General features: G+C 38.6%; 1 protein-coding gene across 1 annotated transcript in view; it reads right to left on the bottom strand.

Annotated features, from left to right (window-relative positions):
• The window catches only part of SPAG16 (sperm associated antigen 16), a gene marked incomplete at both ends in the record, with an annotated part of 451,795 nt that overhangs the window by 132,840 nt on the left and 302,020 nt on the right, over positions 1-16,935 (bottom strand). The window contains 1 exon segment of the mRNA XM_082484005.1: positions 1,851-1,916. Coding sequence (XP_082340131.1) covers positions 1,851-1,916 — 66 coding nt within the window.

The raw sequence follows: 16,935 nt of genomic DNA, 5'->3' as shown, positions 1-16,935 counted from the left end.
ATATAAAAATAAAAAAAAAAAATTAAAAAAAAAAAAAATCCAGGTAGGATTCTATCAGAAATCAGCCTTCTGTTTGGCCATTTCAAACTTAAGAAACCAGACTTTTCCAACAGATCTTTTCCTGGCTGCGAAGTTGCTTTGGCCAGGTCTAGCAATTAGGCTTTCTATTGGCCACTCAGGAAGTGATGTTGCACCTTTGTCCAAACACTCTATGCTCAATCTCCAAAATCTTTCCAATGAAAATAATGTTGAGAATACTAATATTTCTATAAAAAAAACCTTTTTCCTCATAAGACACACACCTTTTAACAGAAAGAGTTACCAAAAAAATTGTCACTCAAAACATCTTAATTAGCTGGTTTAGGGTGGAATGTTTTCATTTCTTAGTGGGCAAACACCAGAGGGTAAGAAAGCCGCTCTTTGTTGCTATATTTGGTTGAAACACAGCACTTGCTTTGCTAGCCAACCAATGTGACAACTGTAACTTGTACAACTCAGGACCAACTACTTGGTCCCAACTACTTAGTCTTTTCAGTAGTTTTCCAGTACATACAGAGTTAATTTATATAACTGCAATTACAGCTTCTGAAATTATATTCCTCGCTCAGTTTAATCAATGCTGCACTGGATGTTTCCATTTTTACTAATTCAATCATTGAGAATGTCAACCAATGATTTTAGTCTAAAGTTTAATGCCAGCTATAATATTCTTTATCAAAATAACATGCTTATCTGGAAGATTATCAGCACACAGTCTTTCAGCTTCCTGTTCATCATTATAGGTCACGTTAGAACATGAGGTTCTTTGTAAATACTCACGTTAAAGACAGTGCTATAGCGTTGCTATAGTATTTCCCTCACAATTCTTGCTACTGTTAAATATTCTTTGCTCTACACCATGGTGTTTCACAATATTGAGAGGCAGGTTGTGCCTGTCAAATATACAGATACATGCATGTGGCCAAGAAAGGATTAGGATGCCTTGGGAATTCTTATTCCCCCTCTTGACATAAGTTTATCCCACACTTCTGCTACGTCAGCCCTTAGGTTTTACCTTATAAACACATAGGGTTGACGTAAGCAGATGGGAAAGCAGTAGTTGATACTGAACTAGAAGAGAATATTCAGGATTTCCTACAGTAAAAATCGGGACCTTGCTCTGCAGTGAGAGCACAGGGAGCGTGAACACTGTTAAGATATTTTTTCAGGAAAGATGGAGGAAAGCTGGTCCCTGAGAGAAAGCAGTGCAAGTGGTAGCAGAAACCAGTACATGCCTCACCACCAGCATACGCCTCACCACTTCCACACCAGTTTTGAAGAGCAGTGTGACTAGGAAAGCTAGGGGAACCATACATCACAAAAGTTTTAACCATTTCAGAATATTACATATCACCTCAAGGAAACATTTTGGAAAAATTACTTCCCTTCCAAAATTAACAGGCATTCAGATCAGTCTGTCACCAATCCCAATCAAAATGATCCTTTTTAGACAACAGCTATAAATTTAACCATCCAGGAAAATAATCTAACCTCAAATTTCATTTACGTAAAGTAACTAAATGATCATGACAAAGGAGAATGGCTTAGATATCATGCACTGATCAAAGGAAAAGAGGAGGTAGGAGCAAGGAGGGGGCAGCTTTATTGTAACAGTCTCTGGGACTCTACTCTGGTTGGCAGGTGTGTGCCACGCTGATCCGCTCTAGAAGTCATTACTAATCCTGAATTCAGCCACAGAGGTATCTATTTCATCAAAGCGCATGACAGTATTTACCAGAGCAAGGAACACGATGAATTAAAAGAAAAAAAAAAAAAAAGAAAAGAAAAGGAAATTCATACGAAGAACTTACCTTCATATTGAATGTAGCATGATTACAGGAATGCAGGTGACCATAGAACGTGTAAACATGGAGACCCTAGGAATTAAACAGAAAAAGAGAGCAATTAAATTAGTTATATTGATATAAATTATTCTGTACCTTTGTAAATAGAAAGACCTTGATTTTATGGCTGAGTGCAAACCAAGGCACTGTGTGTGCTAAAAAACAGCTCCTGGTTGCTAGAAGAGGAACACATTTCTCACAATTACTAAGGATATATATCCTTAGTTCACATAATAGCTAGCAGAAAAGGTGTATTCAAATATCACGAAGAAAAGCCATCTGCCTTGCTGGAGAGTTTGAATTAGAAGGTGTAATCACTGCTTCCAAAAGACTGAGGTCTTGCTCTTATGCAGTGACTTAGTACATGTATCTTGATATTCCACACACACCATTAAAGTCTTCCTTAAGGAATCACAAGCATGAAATCAAAATTAATTATCTTTTGTCATCTTCCACATTGGGCCCTAAGTGACGTACATAGTTCAGTAACATATGTCAGATGTCATCACTGATATCTGACTTGTTCTCCTGGTACAGGAGGCATCCAACCACAGTATCTCCTCCTAAAAAACCCGAAGTCTTCAAGATGGGAAGACAGAGGTATTAAAAATAGATGCACTTCTCTGTTTTTGTAAAAATCACTGGCTTCATTGGTAACAGTAACAAAAATACTTTATATTAAAAGCGAAACCCAGCTTTGAACAGTGTAATCATATCCTGAAGAACAAGTTTTCACTCTAAGAAAACATTTTATTGACACTGGAATTGAAAAACGATTTGTTACATTTTTCTGGAGAGACAAAAAAAACCCCAAAACTGAGATCTGAAATTCTTCTATTCATCCTAGCAGTCCTTCTCTGTCCTTATTCCAGCTGGAATCAATCCCTTGTGAGCAGGGGTAACATAGGTTAATCATACCTCTGTCATGCTTTTAAAGTTTATACCATCAGCTTAATTCCATTTTTACTTTCCCAATCTGCAAAAAATACAATAAATTTTAAAAAATCACTCCTACTCTGACGTAAGATGTTTGAATTCTCTTTTTCACCGACAAAACCTCCTACATTTTTATCATCAGCATGCTTTGGTATATTCTCACTGTTTGCAACAAGTCCTTTCAGGAAAGTAGTTAATGAGGTTTGTCCACAAAGTAATTCTGGAGTGACACTATTCGATAATACTGTTACTCATATTACATCTCTGAACCATTTAGGAGAACTCAGTCCAACAAAACAGCAGTTAAAGGGGATTAGATTGCTGTTGTAAATATCTCAGGGGTTAAGAGCAAAGAGGGAAAAGAGCTATTGAAGCTGAAGAGCAGTGTTGATGCAGGAACATATGGGTATTCATTATCTGAAGATAAATTTCAGTTGGAAATTAGAAGGCAGTTCTCAAACAGCGAGATATGAAAACTCCCCTCCACTCCGAGTAGTGAGGATAAAAAAATTCTCATTAATTGTAAGGAGCTGCTTGAAAAGTATGGGAATAAATGACTTCCTGCGTGTAATCTTTTGTCTGAACTTGGAGACCAAGGAGACTCTTTCCAGTTTTGTTCATATGGCATTAGAATACAAATTTCTGATCAAGGCCAGCATATAATGCTTCACAGAGTCCCTTTCGTTTACAAAATGTCGCCAAAAAAAAGGAAGCAGGCTACTTTGGCAAGCACCATTTTGTATCTTATTGCATTTTTCATTTACCTTTCTGTCTTTAAGCACTGTCTGCTTCAAGGCCACGTATACTATTGAGGTCAAACTAGGCAATTAGTATTATTCCCATGGAACAATTGCAAGACAAACACAACAAGGCAAAAAGGCTCTGGACTATTAAAAGCAATGCACTATCTTTAAAGAGCAAGCATGCCACCCACTTTAAGCGTAAAAATGTTGCCATAGCACAGTTCTTAAGTCCTCCACAGTTTTCAACAGACTTACAGGGGGAAAAAGTGCTAAAAGAAACTCACCCTAAACCCCTTGTATATTTACATGATTCATAGATAATAAAATATGAACCAATAAATCCTGATAAAAAGAAAATTTAAGTAATTATTATCCAATTATAAATTCACTGTTGGAAGAAAAATGTGATTACACAAAATTCCCAAGATATTAACAGACAAATTAAACTTGATAAAGATAACGTAATAGGAGACAAAGATAACCAAACACATATAAGCAGTCTAAAAATTTCAAGGGCATAAAATCTACCTTGTGGCCTAGCAGCAGTATCAATTGTACCCAGTCCATGGGAACAAACAAAATGTTGGTATATGTTTTGCGTGCAAAAGACAGCCCTTGTAAAATAACTGCTGTTGCTCAGCGGGGCATAGTATTTACCCTCAGACACTCTCCAATACCAATATATACAGAGCAACCTTTCCACAAATGCAGAAAAAGCATGACATCACAAATGAAAAAAAAAAAAAAAAAGAAAACCTCATGGATGCTGTGCCACAAAATTAATGGGAACTTTCTGATTTTCCTCCCATAAGCCAATTCAGTATAAACCACCTGAAAAGGGTTTTAATAATAGTAGTAGTAATAATAATAATAATAATAAAAGCTAGACAAAGGCAGCAGTTCTGTAAAGCGTTTCTCAATATTATCACTGAAACTTAATTTCCAAAGTGCCACTTTGTTTTTATTCAATGTACAGCTAGTGTTTCCTTTACCAACAGCAGGAAATCTGAGTTTTGCAGACATAGATGCCAGAAAAACAAAACTGGAAAGCTTACTATTTAGCTGTAATGACCCAGAAAAATCAAACAGTAATAAATATTCTTTGGATCAGATTGCATGTTAAGATAGCACTGAGCTTTCAGCATCAAGAGCTCAGCATTAAGTTAATGATACCCCTCTTGCACATACATTCTGCTTTTCAGTCTTTAATTATAAAATAATATACAACACCACCAGGACCCCTGCTTCATCCAATGTGGAACTGAGCTAGGTGAGAACAGTGTGTCCAAGTCCCAGGCTTAATCTCCCTTGGAGCAAAGTTTGGAGCATCTCTTCTTCAGGGGAATTTCACCGGAGCACCTTGCAAATTGGTCCTTGGCTTACTAACAGCTTCTTGTCACCCAGGAACCAGCTGTATGGATCTGCCATTTAACTGGCAAAAAGGGAAAAGGAGCTTGTCTTAATGTTAGGGGAGTTGTCAGTTAGGGAAAATTACACTCCTTTGCTGCTACATCCAAGGTCTCACTGACCATTACTGCACTGACAGAGATAACATTATCACAAATCGAGAATAGGAGAAACAACAAAACATTGGAGCAGAACTCTGCAGCTGTAAAAAGGCCCATTTTTTCCACATTTAACCCATGGCATCTATCCAGTCTCCTTGCATATGACACCCCAGCAGTATAAAGAGCAGTAAATTATGGAGAATACATTATTATTGTTAACTGAGTCATCAGGTCTTGATTGAAATATTAATGGAGGAAATCTCAGTTCTATTCACTCCTTGAGCTACTGCCCAATTACATTAATACATTCTTCCTCTGTGGAAAATACACAGATAATAACAATGTTCAAAGAAAACAAAATATGAAGTGTTCTACATAGTGTTTTTTTTTTTTTAAATATTATTCACACATGCACACACATATAATTTTCCATTTTGAAACCCACAAATTAACATTAGAATCAGCGGTTAGAAACACCGTAGCATTATGCTATGGAGCCTATCAACCTCTCAGCTTCCACTGAGCACAGACATTAATTGCCTGCCTTGGACTGGAGCTATATAAAATACTTCAGATAGAGAAAACATTTCTTTTTTAAAAATGCAATCCAGGACTCTGGAAAAGCAGCCTGACCTTTGGAACTACAGACCTGTGAACAGTAACCCTGCTGCAAAAGTAGTTGAACAAGGAACCTGAATTCAAATGATTTTTTGTTCTTACTTTCACAGGATAAAAACCTAAGATTTTGGAATCTATAGTGAAATTCTGCTATAAATCCTGCTTACTGTGTCCATATAGATATACAAATACCAGGGCAAGACAAGAGAGGCTGAAGACAGTAGTAATATACTATGGCTTCTTTGCATCAGTAGAATTAAGTTCAACCATTAACTATGTAATCAGTTGAATCTTCCTATACTTATTTTAATTACCAGTTTAGCAGCAAAAACCAAAAATCCCCAAATCTAATAAGCACCTCTGGAGAAAACACACAGCCAAAAACTGTTGAGCATCATTTTTAAACTATTCATGTTTTATAAACTCTGCTCTTTTGATTATTTTTCTAGATTTTGATTGCCCTGCTATACATGAAAGTCTGACATGAACAAACTTACTTTGCCAAGTTCAAAAATCAAGATAACATATCCATTAGATCAAGCTGAGTGTAATATATTAGGTGCAATACATAATTATCTTCATTAATTTGATATGATATGAGCTTTTCGATAACGACATCTGAGTATGAGATTTATCTAAACAGTGTTCAGATGAGAGATTTATTTGTAATTTCTTGGTTCATTTAGAAATTAACTCAAAGAAATACATCCATTCAGAAGGACTGAACTAAGAAAAGTGGTCAAACCAGGAAGCACTCAACAGTGGAACTGTTCACCTCATTCTCTTTATTAAAAACAATCAAAACCTCCCAATGTTTTTTTTTATTAAAGGTTTAATTTTGTTTTGGGGGAAAAAATAGTATCTTGATTGAAACGTCTGATCTTATGTAGGTAAAATTTTTCCAGAAAGTAAAAAATGCATAGAGAGCTCACTTCACTAGACCTGAACTTTTCCTAAAACAAGTGTCATGTTAAGTGTACCGTGATTACCGGCTACTGACTCGCTGGGTAAGGTCTAACCTTTCTCTCAGTCTCCCTTGCTGAATATGGCCAAGGGCTTCCCTTTTTACAGCAAAGTGCAAAATTAAAACCATGACTCCTACTCAAATCCTTGCCTTATTCATGACACGGTCTGTCTGCTTGGTCTGCCTGCGCTTCACATCAGCAAGGCACTAGCAAGCTCTGAAGGAAACGTCTGACATCTCCAGGCAGAACTGCGGGCTCTGAAGTCACTCCACGCTGCAGGGAATTGCTTGCATTGTTGTCTTGAAGTAGGTGCACTGGAAACATCAAAAGGGATTCGGATCTCTTTATTAGAGCACAAGCTATAACAAGGTAACTTTTAAAAGAGAGAAAACTCATTTTCATGGGATATGACAGCTAAACGCAAAAACTGGAGGAAAGAGTCTAAAAACACCTACCCCCTCTACCTTTCACAAGACAGCTCCTTTCTTTTAGTCTCTCCTTTCAGCCCAACCCGTAATAACACACTTCAGCAATTTCCTATATCACACGAAGTCTGTGTGTGTCCCCTGCAAGGCCAGCCCAGCTGCTCACAGCAAGAGCTGTTCTTCTCCATCTGCCCCATCCCGTCTCATCCAGAGGGCACCACTCAGAACAAGGCAAAAATGCATCCATCTCCCAGCTACTCTCTCAGAGAATTTCACAAGTACATGACATACAGTATCTGTACAGTAAGCAATGAACAAATTTGGAAAACAATTTTACCATCTGTCACCGAAGGTTTTACTCGCTAAGCTCAAGCACAGAACCTTCAGCACAGAGTTTACTCGCTTGGAATAGACCCTGGGGGGGTAAACCATGTAGAGAACACTGTTTCTTGATGTTAGACCAAGGGTAAGGCGGGGACATTACTCAGATGTTTTGTAATCCTGTATTAGTGGAAAAAAACTCACTTGCAACAGTCTTATTACACAAGGTTTCACAGATGCAGGCATGTAAACCAAAGTTGAAGTGCATCAGCTGTTGGGCTCTTTGCTTTTCTCACGGTGACCCCCCTTTCTCACAGACAGCCCAAGCCTGCCATATTATTTTTTTTTTTTTACTTTATTCACTACATCTTCCTAAAGAAACAAAAAAGAATTTTGAATCTCTTTAAAATGCATGAACTTATATAACAACTTTCATACCGTGGAACATTAAAAACTTGAGAAGCGATGTTTTTCTAAAGCTGGTAGGTAATAGAAACTAGAAATAGAGCTCTGCCTGCCAGCTAAGCCTAACGGCATGCTTTTCATCAGACCGGCTTTCCTTTCACTTCAGAGTTAGTAACATCTGCTATTAAAAATATGGAAGAAAACTAAAGTAACCTTGCTCTGGGACACTCCTGAATTATCACATTTTTCTGCATCTGAACTTTCACCCGAACGTAGCATTAATATGTCTTTTGCACTGAACATGCAGTCATATTCTTTTTTCTTAATTGGGAGAAAAAGTATGTTTCTAGGCCAAGACCTTGTCTGCTAGATCCGTTCAAAGTGAACCTCTAAGGCTCTCCCAAAAAACACTAAAACCAGGAGTTTATAGCAGAAATGCTGACAGATTATATTCTTGCCAGCATAATATAACCTGACTCTAAGATAAATGTTTCATGAATTAAAAAAGTCGAAAAAAGCTCCTCTGTTCAGCTTTGTTCTTGAGATGAAAGTGAATTATCTTTTTGTCTTCTACTGATACTTGGATTTTTGTACTGCGGTCTGTGGAAACCTGTAACCACAGGCAGTATTTAAACAGACATGACTGTGTGGGATTCTCTCCTCACTAAACCCCTATAACAGACATCAAACTTTTAACTATATAAGGAGGAGAAAAGGTTTTATAGCAATCAGATACCTTCCTGTACCTGCTTCTGGCAAGAGAGAGAAAAGTCATCTCTACTTGGAGAGATCACTCACAAGCACAGTTCCACCTGTATGGCCATGACAGACCATCCAGGGAGGGGGAGGGAGAAATTTCTTTGCTGGTCCCATCATTCCTTTAAAAGAAAATAAATAGAAAAAAAAAATCCCTCAAAGATATTGAAATTCTTTCACTAAAAGCAGACCTGTATATTATTCCCCTGGTTGATATTGGCAGATGGCTTCAGTAACAGAAGCTACTGCGTCTTAATAAGGATTCGTAAGGCAGGTGAACATACATCACCCTGTCAGCACCAGAAAAAGACAAATTCGGTAATTGCATTCCTCCTATTCAGCATAACTCCTGGACTTTAAATGTTCCAGTGAAGGAAGGATCGGTGGTGCAAGAGCAGGGATAGCCAGGGAAATCCCATGTGCTGAAGCCCATTAACTGCAGACCTCTCAGAGCAGGATACAGCCTTTTGCCCCACAGAATTAGGCAGCCCATTTTTACTACAACTTGAGTTTATTTTAAATTAACTTGGCATTTCAATACTTTGCAAAACATACCAACCATTTTCAGACAGTAATGCCTGAATGACATAAACCTAGTAGGACTATCTAACATTAAACATTATGAGCTCTATTGCTTTAATGTAAAAAAGATCAAAAAGATGAATTATAAATGAGCCAAAGTTGCTGTTGGAATATAACTGGGAAAGCTACAAATGCAGTGAAAGCACAGAAAAGAAATACGAAAGAACTTCTGTCGGCTTTGAAAATGAAATTACATGAAAGTAGAATAAGACAATGAATATATAATTTAATTATATATGAGACAAAGTGAGAGGCCTACATGGGAAAACCTTTCTTCCTTCCCACTTTTAAATGTAGAGGGTTTGAAATTTAAGTTTTGTACTTGGAAAGTTTTTACTTTTCCTCTGTTCACAAATGAACAGCATGTGGCCTGCAAGAAAACTACAAAAAGCATGAGAAGCTGTTCAGGTGTATATAGTTCAGCTTCTGCACACATGTATCTTCTACATATGAATCGACCACTCTTGTGTCTGCACTCAAGAATTGTATTTCTTGACCTGCTAATCCAATTCTGCTCCTGTAGCAAAAGTCTTAAGAAATCAGCAACTGTGCAAAGCAACATGATGCACAAGGGACAAGGGAAGGGCGACTGATGTCACCTATCCGGATTTGTGCAAAGCGTTTGACACTGTCCCACACGATATCCTGGTCTTTAAATTGGAGAGACATGGATTTGTCAGGTGGACCACTCAGTGGATAAGGAACTGGCTGGACGGTCGCACTCAAAGAGTTGTGATGTCCAAGTGGCAGCCAGTTATGAGTGGTGTTCATCAGGGGTTGCTACTGGGACTGGTGCTGTTCAGCATCTTTGTTCAAGTGCTCCCTCAGCAAGTTTGCCAATGATACCAAGCTGTGCCGTGAGGTAGACATGCTGGAGGGGAGGGATGCCATCCAGAGGGACCTGGACAGGCTGGAGAGGTGGGCCTATGCCAACCTCATGAAGTACAACAAGATCAAGTGTAAGGTCCTACACCTGGGTTGGGGCAATCCCAAGCACAAATATAGGCTTGCTCAGATCAAGCGCAGACCTGAGGAGAAGGACCTGGGGATGCTGATTGACAAGAAGCTCAACATGAGCTGGCAATGTGTGTTCACAGCCCAGAAAGCCAACTGCATCCTGGGCTGCATCAGAAGAAGTGTGGCCAGCAGGTCAAGGGAGGTGATTCTTTATCATTCTTCAAGATGATCAGAGGGCTGGAGCACCTCTCCTATGAGGACAGGCTGAGATAGTAGGGGTTGTTCAGCCTGGAGAAGAGAAGGCTCTGGGTAGACCTTATTGCGGCCTTCCAGGGCCTATGGGAAAGCTGCAGAGGGACTTTTTACAGGGGCATGTAGTGATAGGACGAGGAGGAATGGCTTTAACCTGGAAGAGGGTAGATTTAGATCAGATTTTAGGAAGAAACTTTTCACTGTGAGGGTGGTAAGGCACTGGCACATGTTGCCCAGAGAAGCTGTGGAAGCTCCATCCCTGGACGTGTTCAAGGCCAGGCTGGATGGGGCTTTGAGCAACCTGGTCTAGTGGGAGGTGTCCCTGCCTATGGCAGGGGGGTTGGAACTAGATGATATTCAAGCTCACTTCCAACCTAAATCATTCTATGATTCTATGATCTGATCTTATCTGAAGATGAGAAGTTGTGTATCAGGCTGAAGGATTTTAGTGCTCTTAAAACCTGAAGCTCAACTTTGCCCCAAATGCTGAACTGTTGCCTCATGTGAATTCGTATCAGAACACTGGTTGTTGTTCCTAACAAGAGAAAGGAAAAATTTAGTGGTTTTAACTGAAAAACACAGTATAGAAGCAAAAGCAGGTACATACACAACTGTGATTATTAAATAAGACAAATGAGGTGGTCCAAAATTAAAAAAAAAAAAAAGAAAAAAAGAAAAAGCTGAAGAATTTATTCCCTTCAAAGAGTCAGTATAAATCAAGAGTAAGCCAATAACATCAAAGTTATTACTTCTCTGATAGCCATTTAGAGAGTGTTTACTTCTATTGGTACAAACAAATTTGTAAGCCTCCTGCATTCACACTGTGAATTTTGTTCCGGCAGTCATTACGCCTCAAATGCACCTCATCCAAATTTAAAATGGCAGATGGACAGAGAAAAACACCAAAATGAGAATGCCAAAAAACTGCAAACTTAACAGACTATGTCTGCAGTTCTCTTTTGTTAACCTGCAACTGCTGAAAACTGCACTCTTGAAGTCAGGTTCTTCATTGATCTCTATGGTCCCTTAACCAACATGAAGGGATTGACTAGTTCCCAAAGTAGAGGTATTGGCAGAGAAACCAGGACCTGAACAGAAATGGAAAGCACATCACTTGCTCACCATGATCTGTTTTTCTCAACTACTGCCACTTTGGGAATAATAGTATTGCTGACCTAAGGGACCAAGATCAGAGAAGAGAATCCAGACTATTTGGCTAGAAACACTGAAGAAGTTATTAATTGGAAAAAGAAGGCACTGAAATAAAAAACATTTAAAAAATTTAAACAAAAAAGAAAAAGGAACAATTTCATTTTAAAAAGTCTTTAAATTTCGACATTAAAAAATAATGATAATATCACCAGTGGAAGAGGAGAAAGCATTGAACTCGGCTCTTAAAAAACACATTGGCCATAGAAGCTATATACCAGATGCTGCATTCGCTGTCTACATATTCTGAGTGAAAGGATAAAAAAGGACCGTAAATGTTTATAAAAAATATTCCTAATCTTCTGCAATTTCAAATTCAGAATTTTGTAAGTATTCCAAATCAAATTCATGTTAATATTTTCAAAAGTGAGATTCTCTAGAGAAAAGAGAAAGTAAAGCAGGAAGATCTGGGTAGCAATGGAAATAGTTATATTTTTTAGTAAGTCTGCTGGACATCTAAGTTTCATTTCACATTCAAAGCACAAACAATTACTATCTCAGTATCTCAATAATATGATGGTTAATTTCCATTACATTTAGGAACAGGCAAACTTTGTCTCTGAAACTCGCATGCTTTATATGTTATGGGCCTTACATATTTTTGGCCTCTTGTTTAGCTGAAATACAGATATCGTGTGAAAAGGCATCATTCTTTTTGGCATTGCCTTACACTACCACAAGGACATATCACAAAATGAAACAGATCTGGGTCCTACTGAATCTAATGACAAAATTATTTCCAGTTCACTCACATAATGAGGATGCTTGGTAATGCCTTTACTAGAAAAAAACTTCTACCTGACGCGAAGTGCCATTGCATATGAAATTACCTATGCCAATAAATATGCTTATACTCAGAGCAAAAGATGTATAAATACATAGGACGAGGGGTAACAGTTTTAAAGTGAAAGAGGATATATTTCGATTAGCTATTATGAAGAAATTCTTTACCATGAGGGTGGTGAGATACTGGCACAGGTTGCCCAGGTAAGTTGTGGATGCCCCATCCCTGGAAGTGTTCAAGGCCAGGTTGGATGGGGCTTTGAGCAACCTGGTCTAGTGGAAGGTGTCCCTGCCCATGACAGGAGGGTTGGAACTAGATGATCTTCAAGGTCCCCTCCAACCCAAACTATCCTATGATACGATTCCATAAATCCTTTTGACTTCCATCATACAGAGCATTCCCATTGGAAGTACCTTGCTGAATTTCAGTCTAAGGATTACAAATATTACTCTTTCACCATAGTGCTGCTCCCAGTAGAAACCTGTTTTCAGGTTTCTTTCAGGTGGGAAAGGAATTAGGCAAAACACCAATTTTGAAAGTCCCACCTGCTTTACAGACTTTATTGATCTTTTCACAGAAAAATTATTTTAATCATTAAAAATACACTCCAGTGGTTTACCTTTGGTTAACCTTATTAATATTTCCCAGTGAACTTTAATGACTGAAATGAAATAGGAATAAATATATTTTTTAATCCACCAATACTGGCACTGTATCTGGTGACTGGACTTACAGGACTACAGAGTATGCAAATATTTATGTCACCTTCAGAGAAACACATGTAGAGGGCTGAAGCCAGAAAATCTTTACTGGAAATATCCCACAACAAAACAAATGACATAATAAGTTATAAATACATACATAGATATATACATAATCACATAGTCCTTCATGTGCAAGAAGATGAGTCAAATAATAAAAACCTTGAAAAAATTATTCCAAAGCAAATACGAACACTTTCCCCAAAACGTTTTTGTCTGGTGCTAACAAGGCTTCTGGGGGCAGGGGGAATAAAAACATTTAACATCTGAGAAATGAGAGCTCTTCATCTGTTTTATCACCATTTTCTCAAGATGCTCACATCATGGCACAAGACCATAGCAGTACTGAAGAGAAGTAAAACTCCTGGAAGCCTTTTCAGAGACCTCTTGTAAAATTACAGCATGATTACATTACCTCTTAAATTAAAAAAAGTTTCTTACAAAGTTCAGCCTAACTGTCAGAGTTGCCAGGATTAGATCTGGGACCAAATGTATTATGATTAAGCCCAATGCTGTATAAATATTAGATCCATTATTCAAATAGCTCACGGGACACCACGAGCTTGATTTTGCATTGACAAAAACTCCCCACGAAATACCTTTCCTGGGATTTTTCCCTAGTAAGGGTTGTGGCATGGGCCCCTACCTGAGCAGAAAGAAAATGTAAACAGCAGGTTCCCAATAAAGGAGTTATACCATGTATGTAGCCTCAGACAAAAGAATTCCAGCATTCCGGCTTTGTGAGTTATTAACGGCAGTCTGCTCTGTAATTGTCGGTGAAATAATCTCATTGACACATACAAGTTAGGAAATAGAGGTCTCATTAACAAAGCCTCTAGCCTTTATTAGATCATATAAATAACCAAGAGAGCCTGCAAAAGATCGATTACAGCCTTTAAACGTTTACAGAATCAGTGTTTAATTAAGACCATTTTAATATGCAAATCAAGCCTAATTATCATCATTTGTTAATGTTAGTCTGCCTGGGCTCTAAACAGGCTCAGCTGCAAATATGGTAACAGTATCATATTTTTGCTGCTTTTTTTTCCTAGGAGGAACTGCAGAGGAAACAATGAGGTTGTGCTACCAGTACATACGAAGGCTTTCAGAATCACATTTCCATTTACCATTTGGAGATGAAGGTCAAAAAAGTGTTCAGCGTAGCATAAAATCTAGCTGAAACGTTATGCTTTTCTTCACCCACTATTTTGCACAGTGTTTTAATTAATGTATTTCCTTCAAAGTAAGTAACCCCTCCGGGAGCTTCTTTTGATGAAAATCTGCCCTTGTTCAATGCAGTGATTGAATAGATGGGTTTCTAACACAGACCACTGTCACTCAGAAGCTGATATTGGGACTTTTTTCCTTCCTACCTTCTCCACCCCAGGAATGGTAACCCTCCTATGCTGAGAAGCCACAGCCACATTACAGCAAAGCCCCTGGAAATTAAAGTGTGAAGCAAAACAAGAGAAGAACACAGCCTTCAGCATCATGATGGGAGGAGCAGCCAGGAAGGAATACAAAGCAGCAGGGGAGAAAACAAATGTCTGTGTTCTGACTCTTGAAGAAGTAAAATTAAAGCCCCAAAGCCCCTGTGAATTTGTTTTGGGAAAGCGGGTGGGGCAGCTGCAAGACAATCCTGGTAAAAATCATTCCCTTTTCCCGACACTGCTGCGCTCCTGCCACCACGATGAGCTGCACAGATTAAAATGAAGAAAGAGAACCACTCACCATTGGGCAGTATTGATTTGTTGTTGAATGCTTACACATTGACAGCGGGGGAAATATGAAATGTTTCTGTTTGCAACATTTTACAATATAGAAGGTCACTTCTTTATTTTTCTCTGCCATTGTATTTTCTTTCCTCATATTCCCGTCGCTTTGGGCCCTGTAGCTGCCAAGCCCTCAGCTGGTTGAGTGTGAAAGAAAAGCTTTCTACTTTTACTTATTCTGTAATACATTCAGTATTTCTAAGTAAATTAAGTCCTCATAGAAAAAAAAAAAAAGACATGCAGTTACAATAGGCAATGAATCTTTCAAGACAGAATGAATAAAAATGTAATAATCAGAGTAGAAATAAAATACAAAAATACAAGAGACAACTTGAAAAGCCCCAGATTCAAATGGGAGTGTAGTGGCTTTCACCCAGCACCTTGACTGACTAGTGGGTGAAAGGACTTCATACAGAAACCGCATCTGGGTTACAGCACAGAGCCATGGCTGGGTAGAGATCTGTCAGGCAATCACTTCCCAAATCCTTTTTGAAAGGTCCTCTGGAGACAGTCTTGGAGAATGGGGTGTGTTCAATAAAACCTGTGCATGCTATTGCTCACGCAGCAAGTCCACGAAGAGGTTGAGCCAGGCTAGGGGACAAATTTGGGCTAGGGGACAGACCCTTATATAGCAGGAGCTCCTAACACTTGTGAACCTGCAGACAATGAAGAATCGAGCCACAGAATACAAAGGGGCTGCCGAGACAGCTGGCGGGCGCTGAAGCTGGATTTATAGCATGTTCCCACTGAGAGCTGTGTGCGAAGGCACAGGGTTTCTGCACAGACTAGTAATGACTGTGGGAGCTGCTATCATTTCTGGGTGAATATCTGAACCTGAGAAAACCACAAGAATTGGAACTAACCATACATAGAAGGGAGCACCTACAAAGTTTAGTTTTCTAAAGCTCTCTATTAACTGTAATGAAAAGTGTCAACCTATTCATCATTAGATAAAATGGCTGGGATTTTCACAGAACTATGTATGGAACTTTGTATGATGATTGAAACACGTACGTTTTCAGAAAATACCTGCAAACCCAGGAGCAGGGGAAAAAGACTGGAAAATAAATGCAAACTAGGGCATATCTAGTAGGCTTAGTGGAGAAGTTTTATGTTCAGACACTGTATACATACAGTTACACCACTGAGCTCCGAGCTACACCACCAGGGCTAGGACAGGGAAGGAAAGAATGGAGGAATACTTTAAAAGTTTGGTTCATTCAGTCATTTACTATGGTGCTGCAATGGTGCTGCGTTGGCTGGTTGTGCCCAGCGGATGTTTTCCTAAAAGTGGAAGTCAATAGTGCTGATGCACTTCATACAGACAGTAAACTGACAGCAAAGGAAGGTGAAACAACCAAGACGATACTTGAGCCACTAATTGACATCTGACGTTTCACAGTCATTTTCCAGGTCACCTCCATGCTACTTACTAACATTGGATAAGAGACAGTCCTTTCTATCCCAGCTGAAACTGCCCAAAGAGTGGGAAGTGCTGTGCCCCAGCATATCTGCTCCAGTTTTCCTACCCAGTTGCACACAAAACCAGCTACTTCTGAAGAAGGTTCTCTTATAGAACAGGTGGTTATACTGTCCATAAATATTATTTCATGTTCTGGAAATGGAATATATGGAAAATGGTAAGTATCCATTTACTTTTGTATCTTGCTAAAGTCTTGGTCTTAATGTCTCAAACCTGCCTGCAGCTCCAGTGATGGAAAGTTAAAAACATTCCCAAACTCCCTTCTATCTCTCTGAGCATTGTCATGTGCACTCAGCAAGATGAAAGAGTACCTGAGTCAGACACAGATCTGATAACTTCCTAAGATATATAGACACATCTCAGAAAGCAGATATTACTGGCAAAAACTAAAGAGTTTTAAAAATAAATTACAAAAAAAATTATCTGCATTAGACATACACATCAACAATCCAGCTCCATAACAATGTTCAGGCATCTACCAAATTAAATGCTACTTCTTATGCAGTGATCTTCTCAGTGTTCAATCATTTGAACATCCAAGCTTCAAGAACATTGTTATAAGAACTGTCATAAAT

The sequence above is a fragment of the Vanellus vanellus genome, assembly GCF_965231255.1.
Source record: "Vanellus vanellus genome assembly, chromosome: 5".
NCBI classification, from domain to species: domain Eukaryota; kingdom Metazoa; phylum Chordata; class Aves; order Charadriiformes; family Charadriidae; genus Vanellus; species Vanellus vanellus.
The sequence above is the reverse complement of the archived record's forward strand: the minus strand, read 5'-3'. Positions and strand labels throughout refer to the sequence as shown.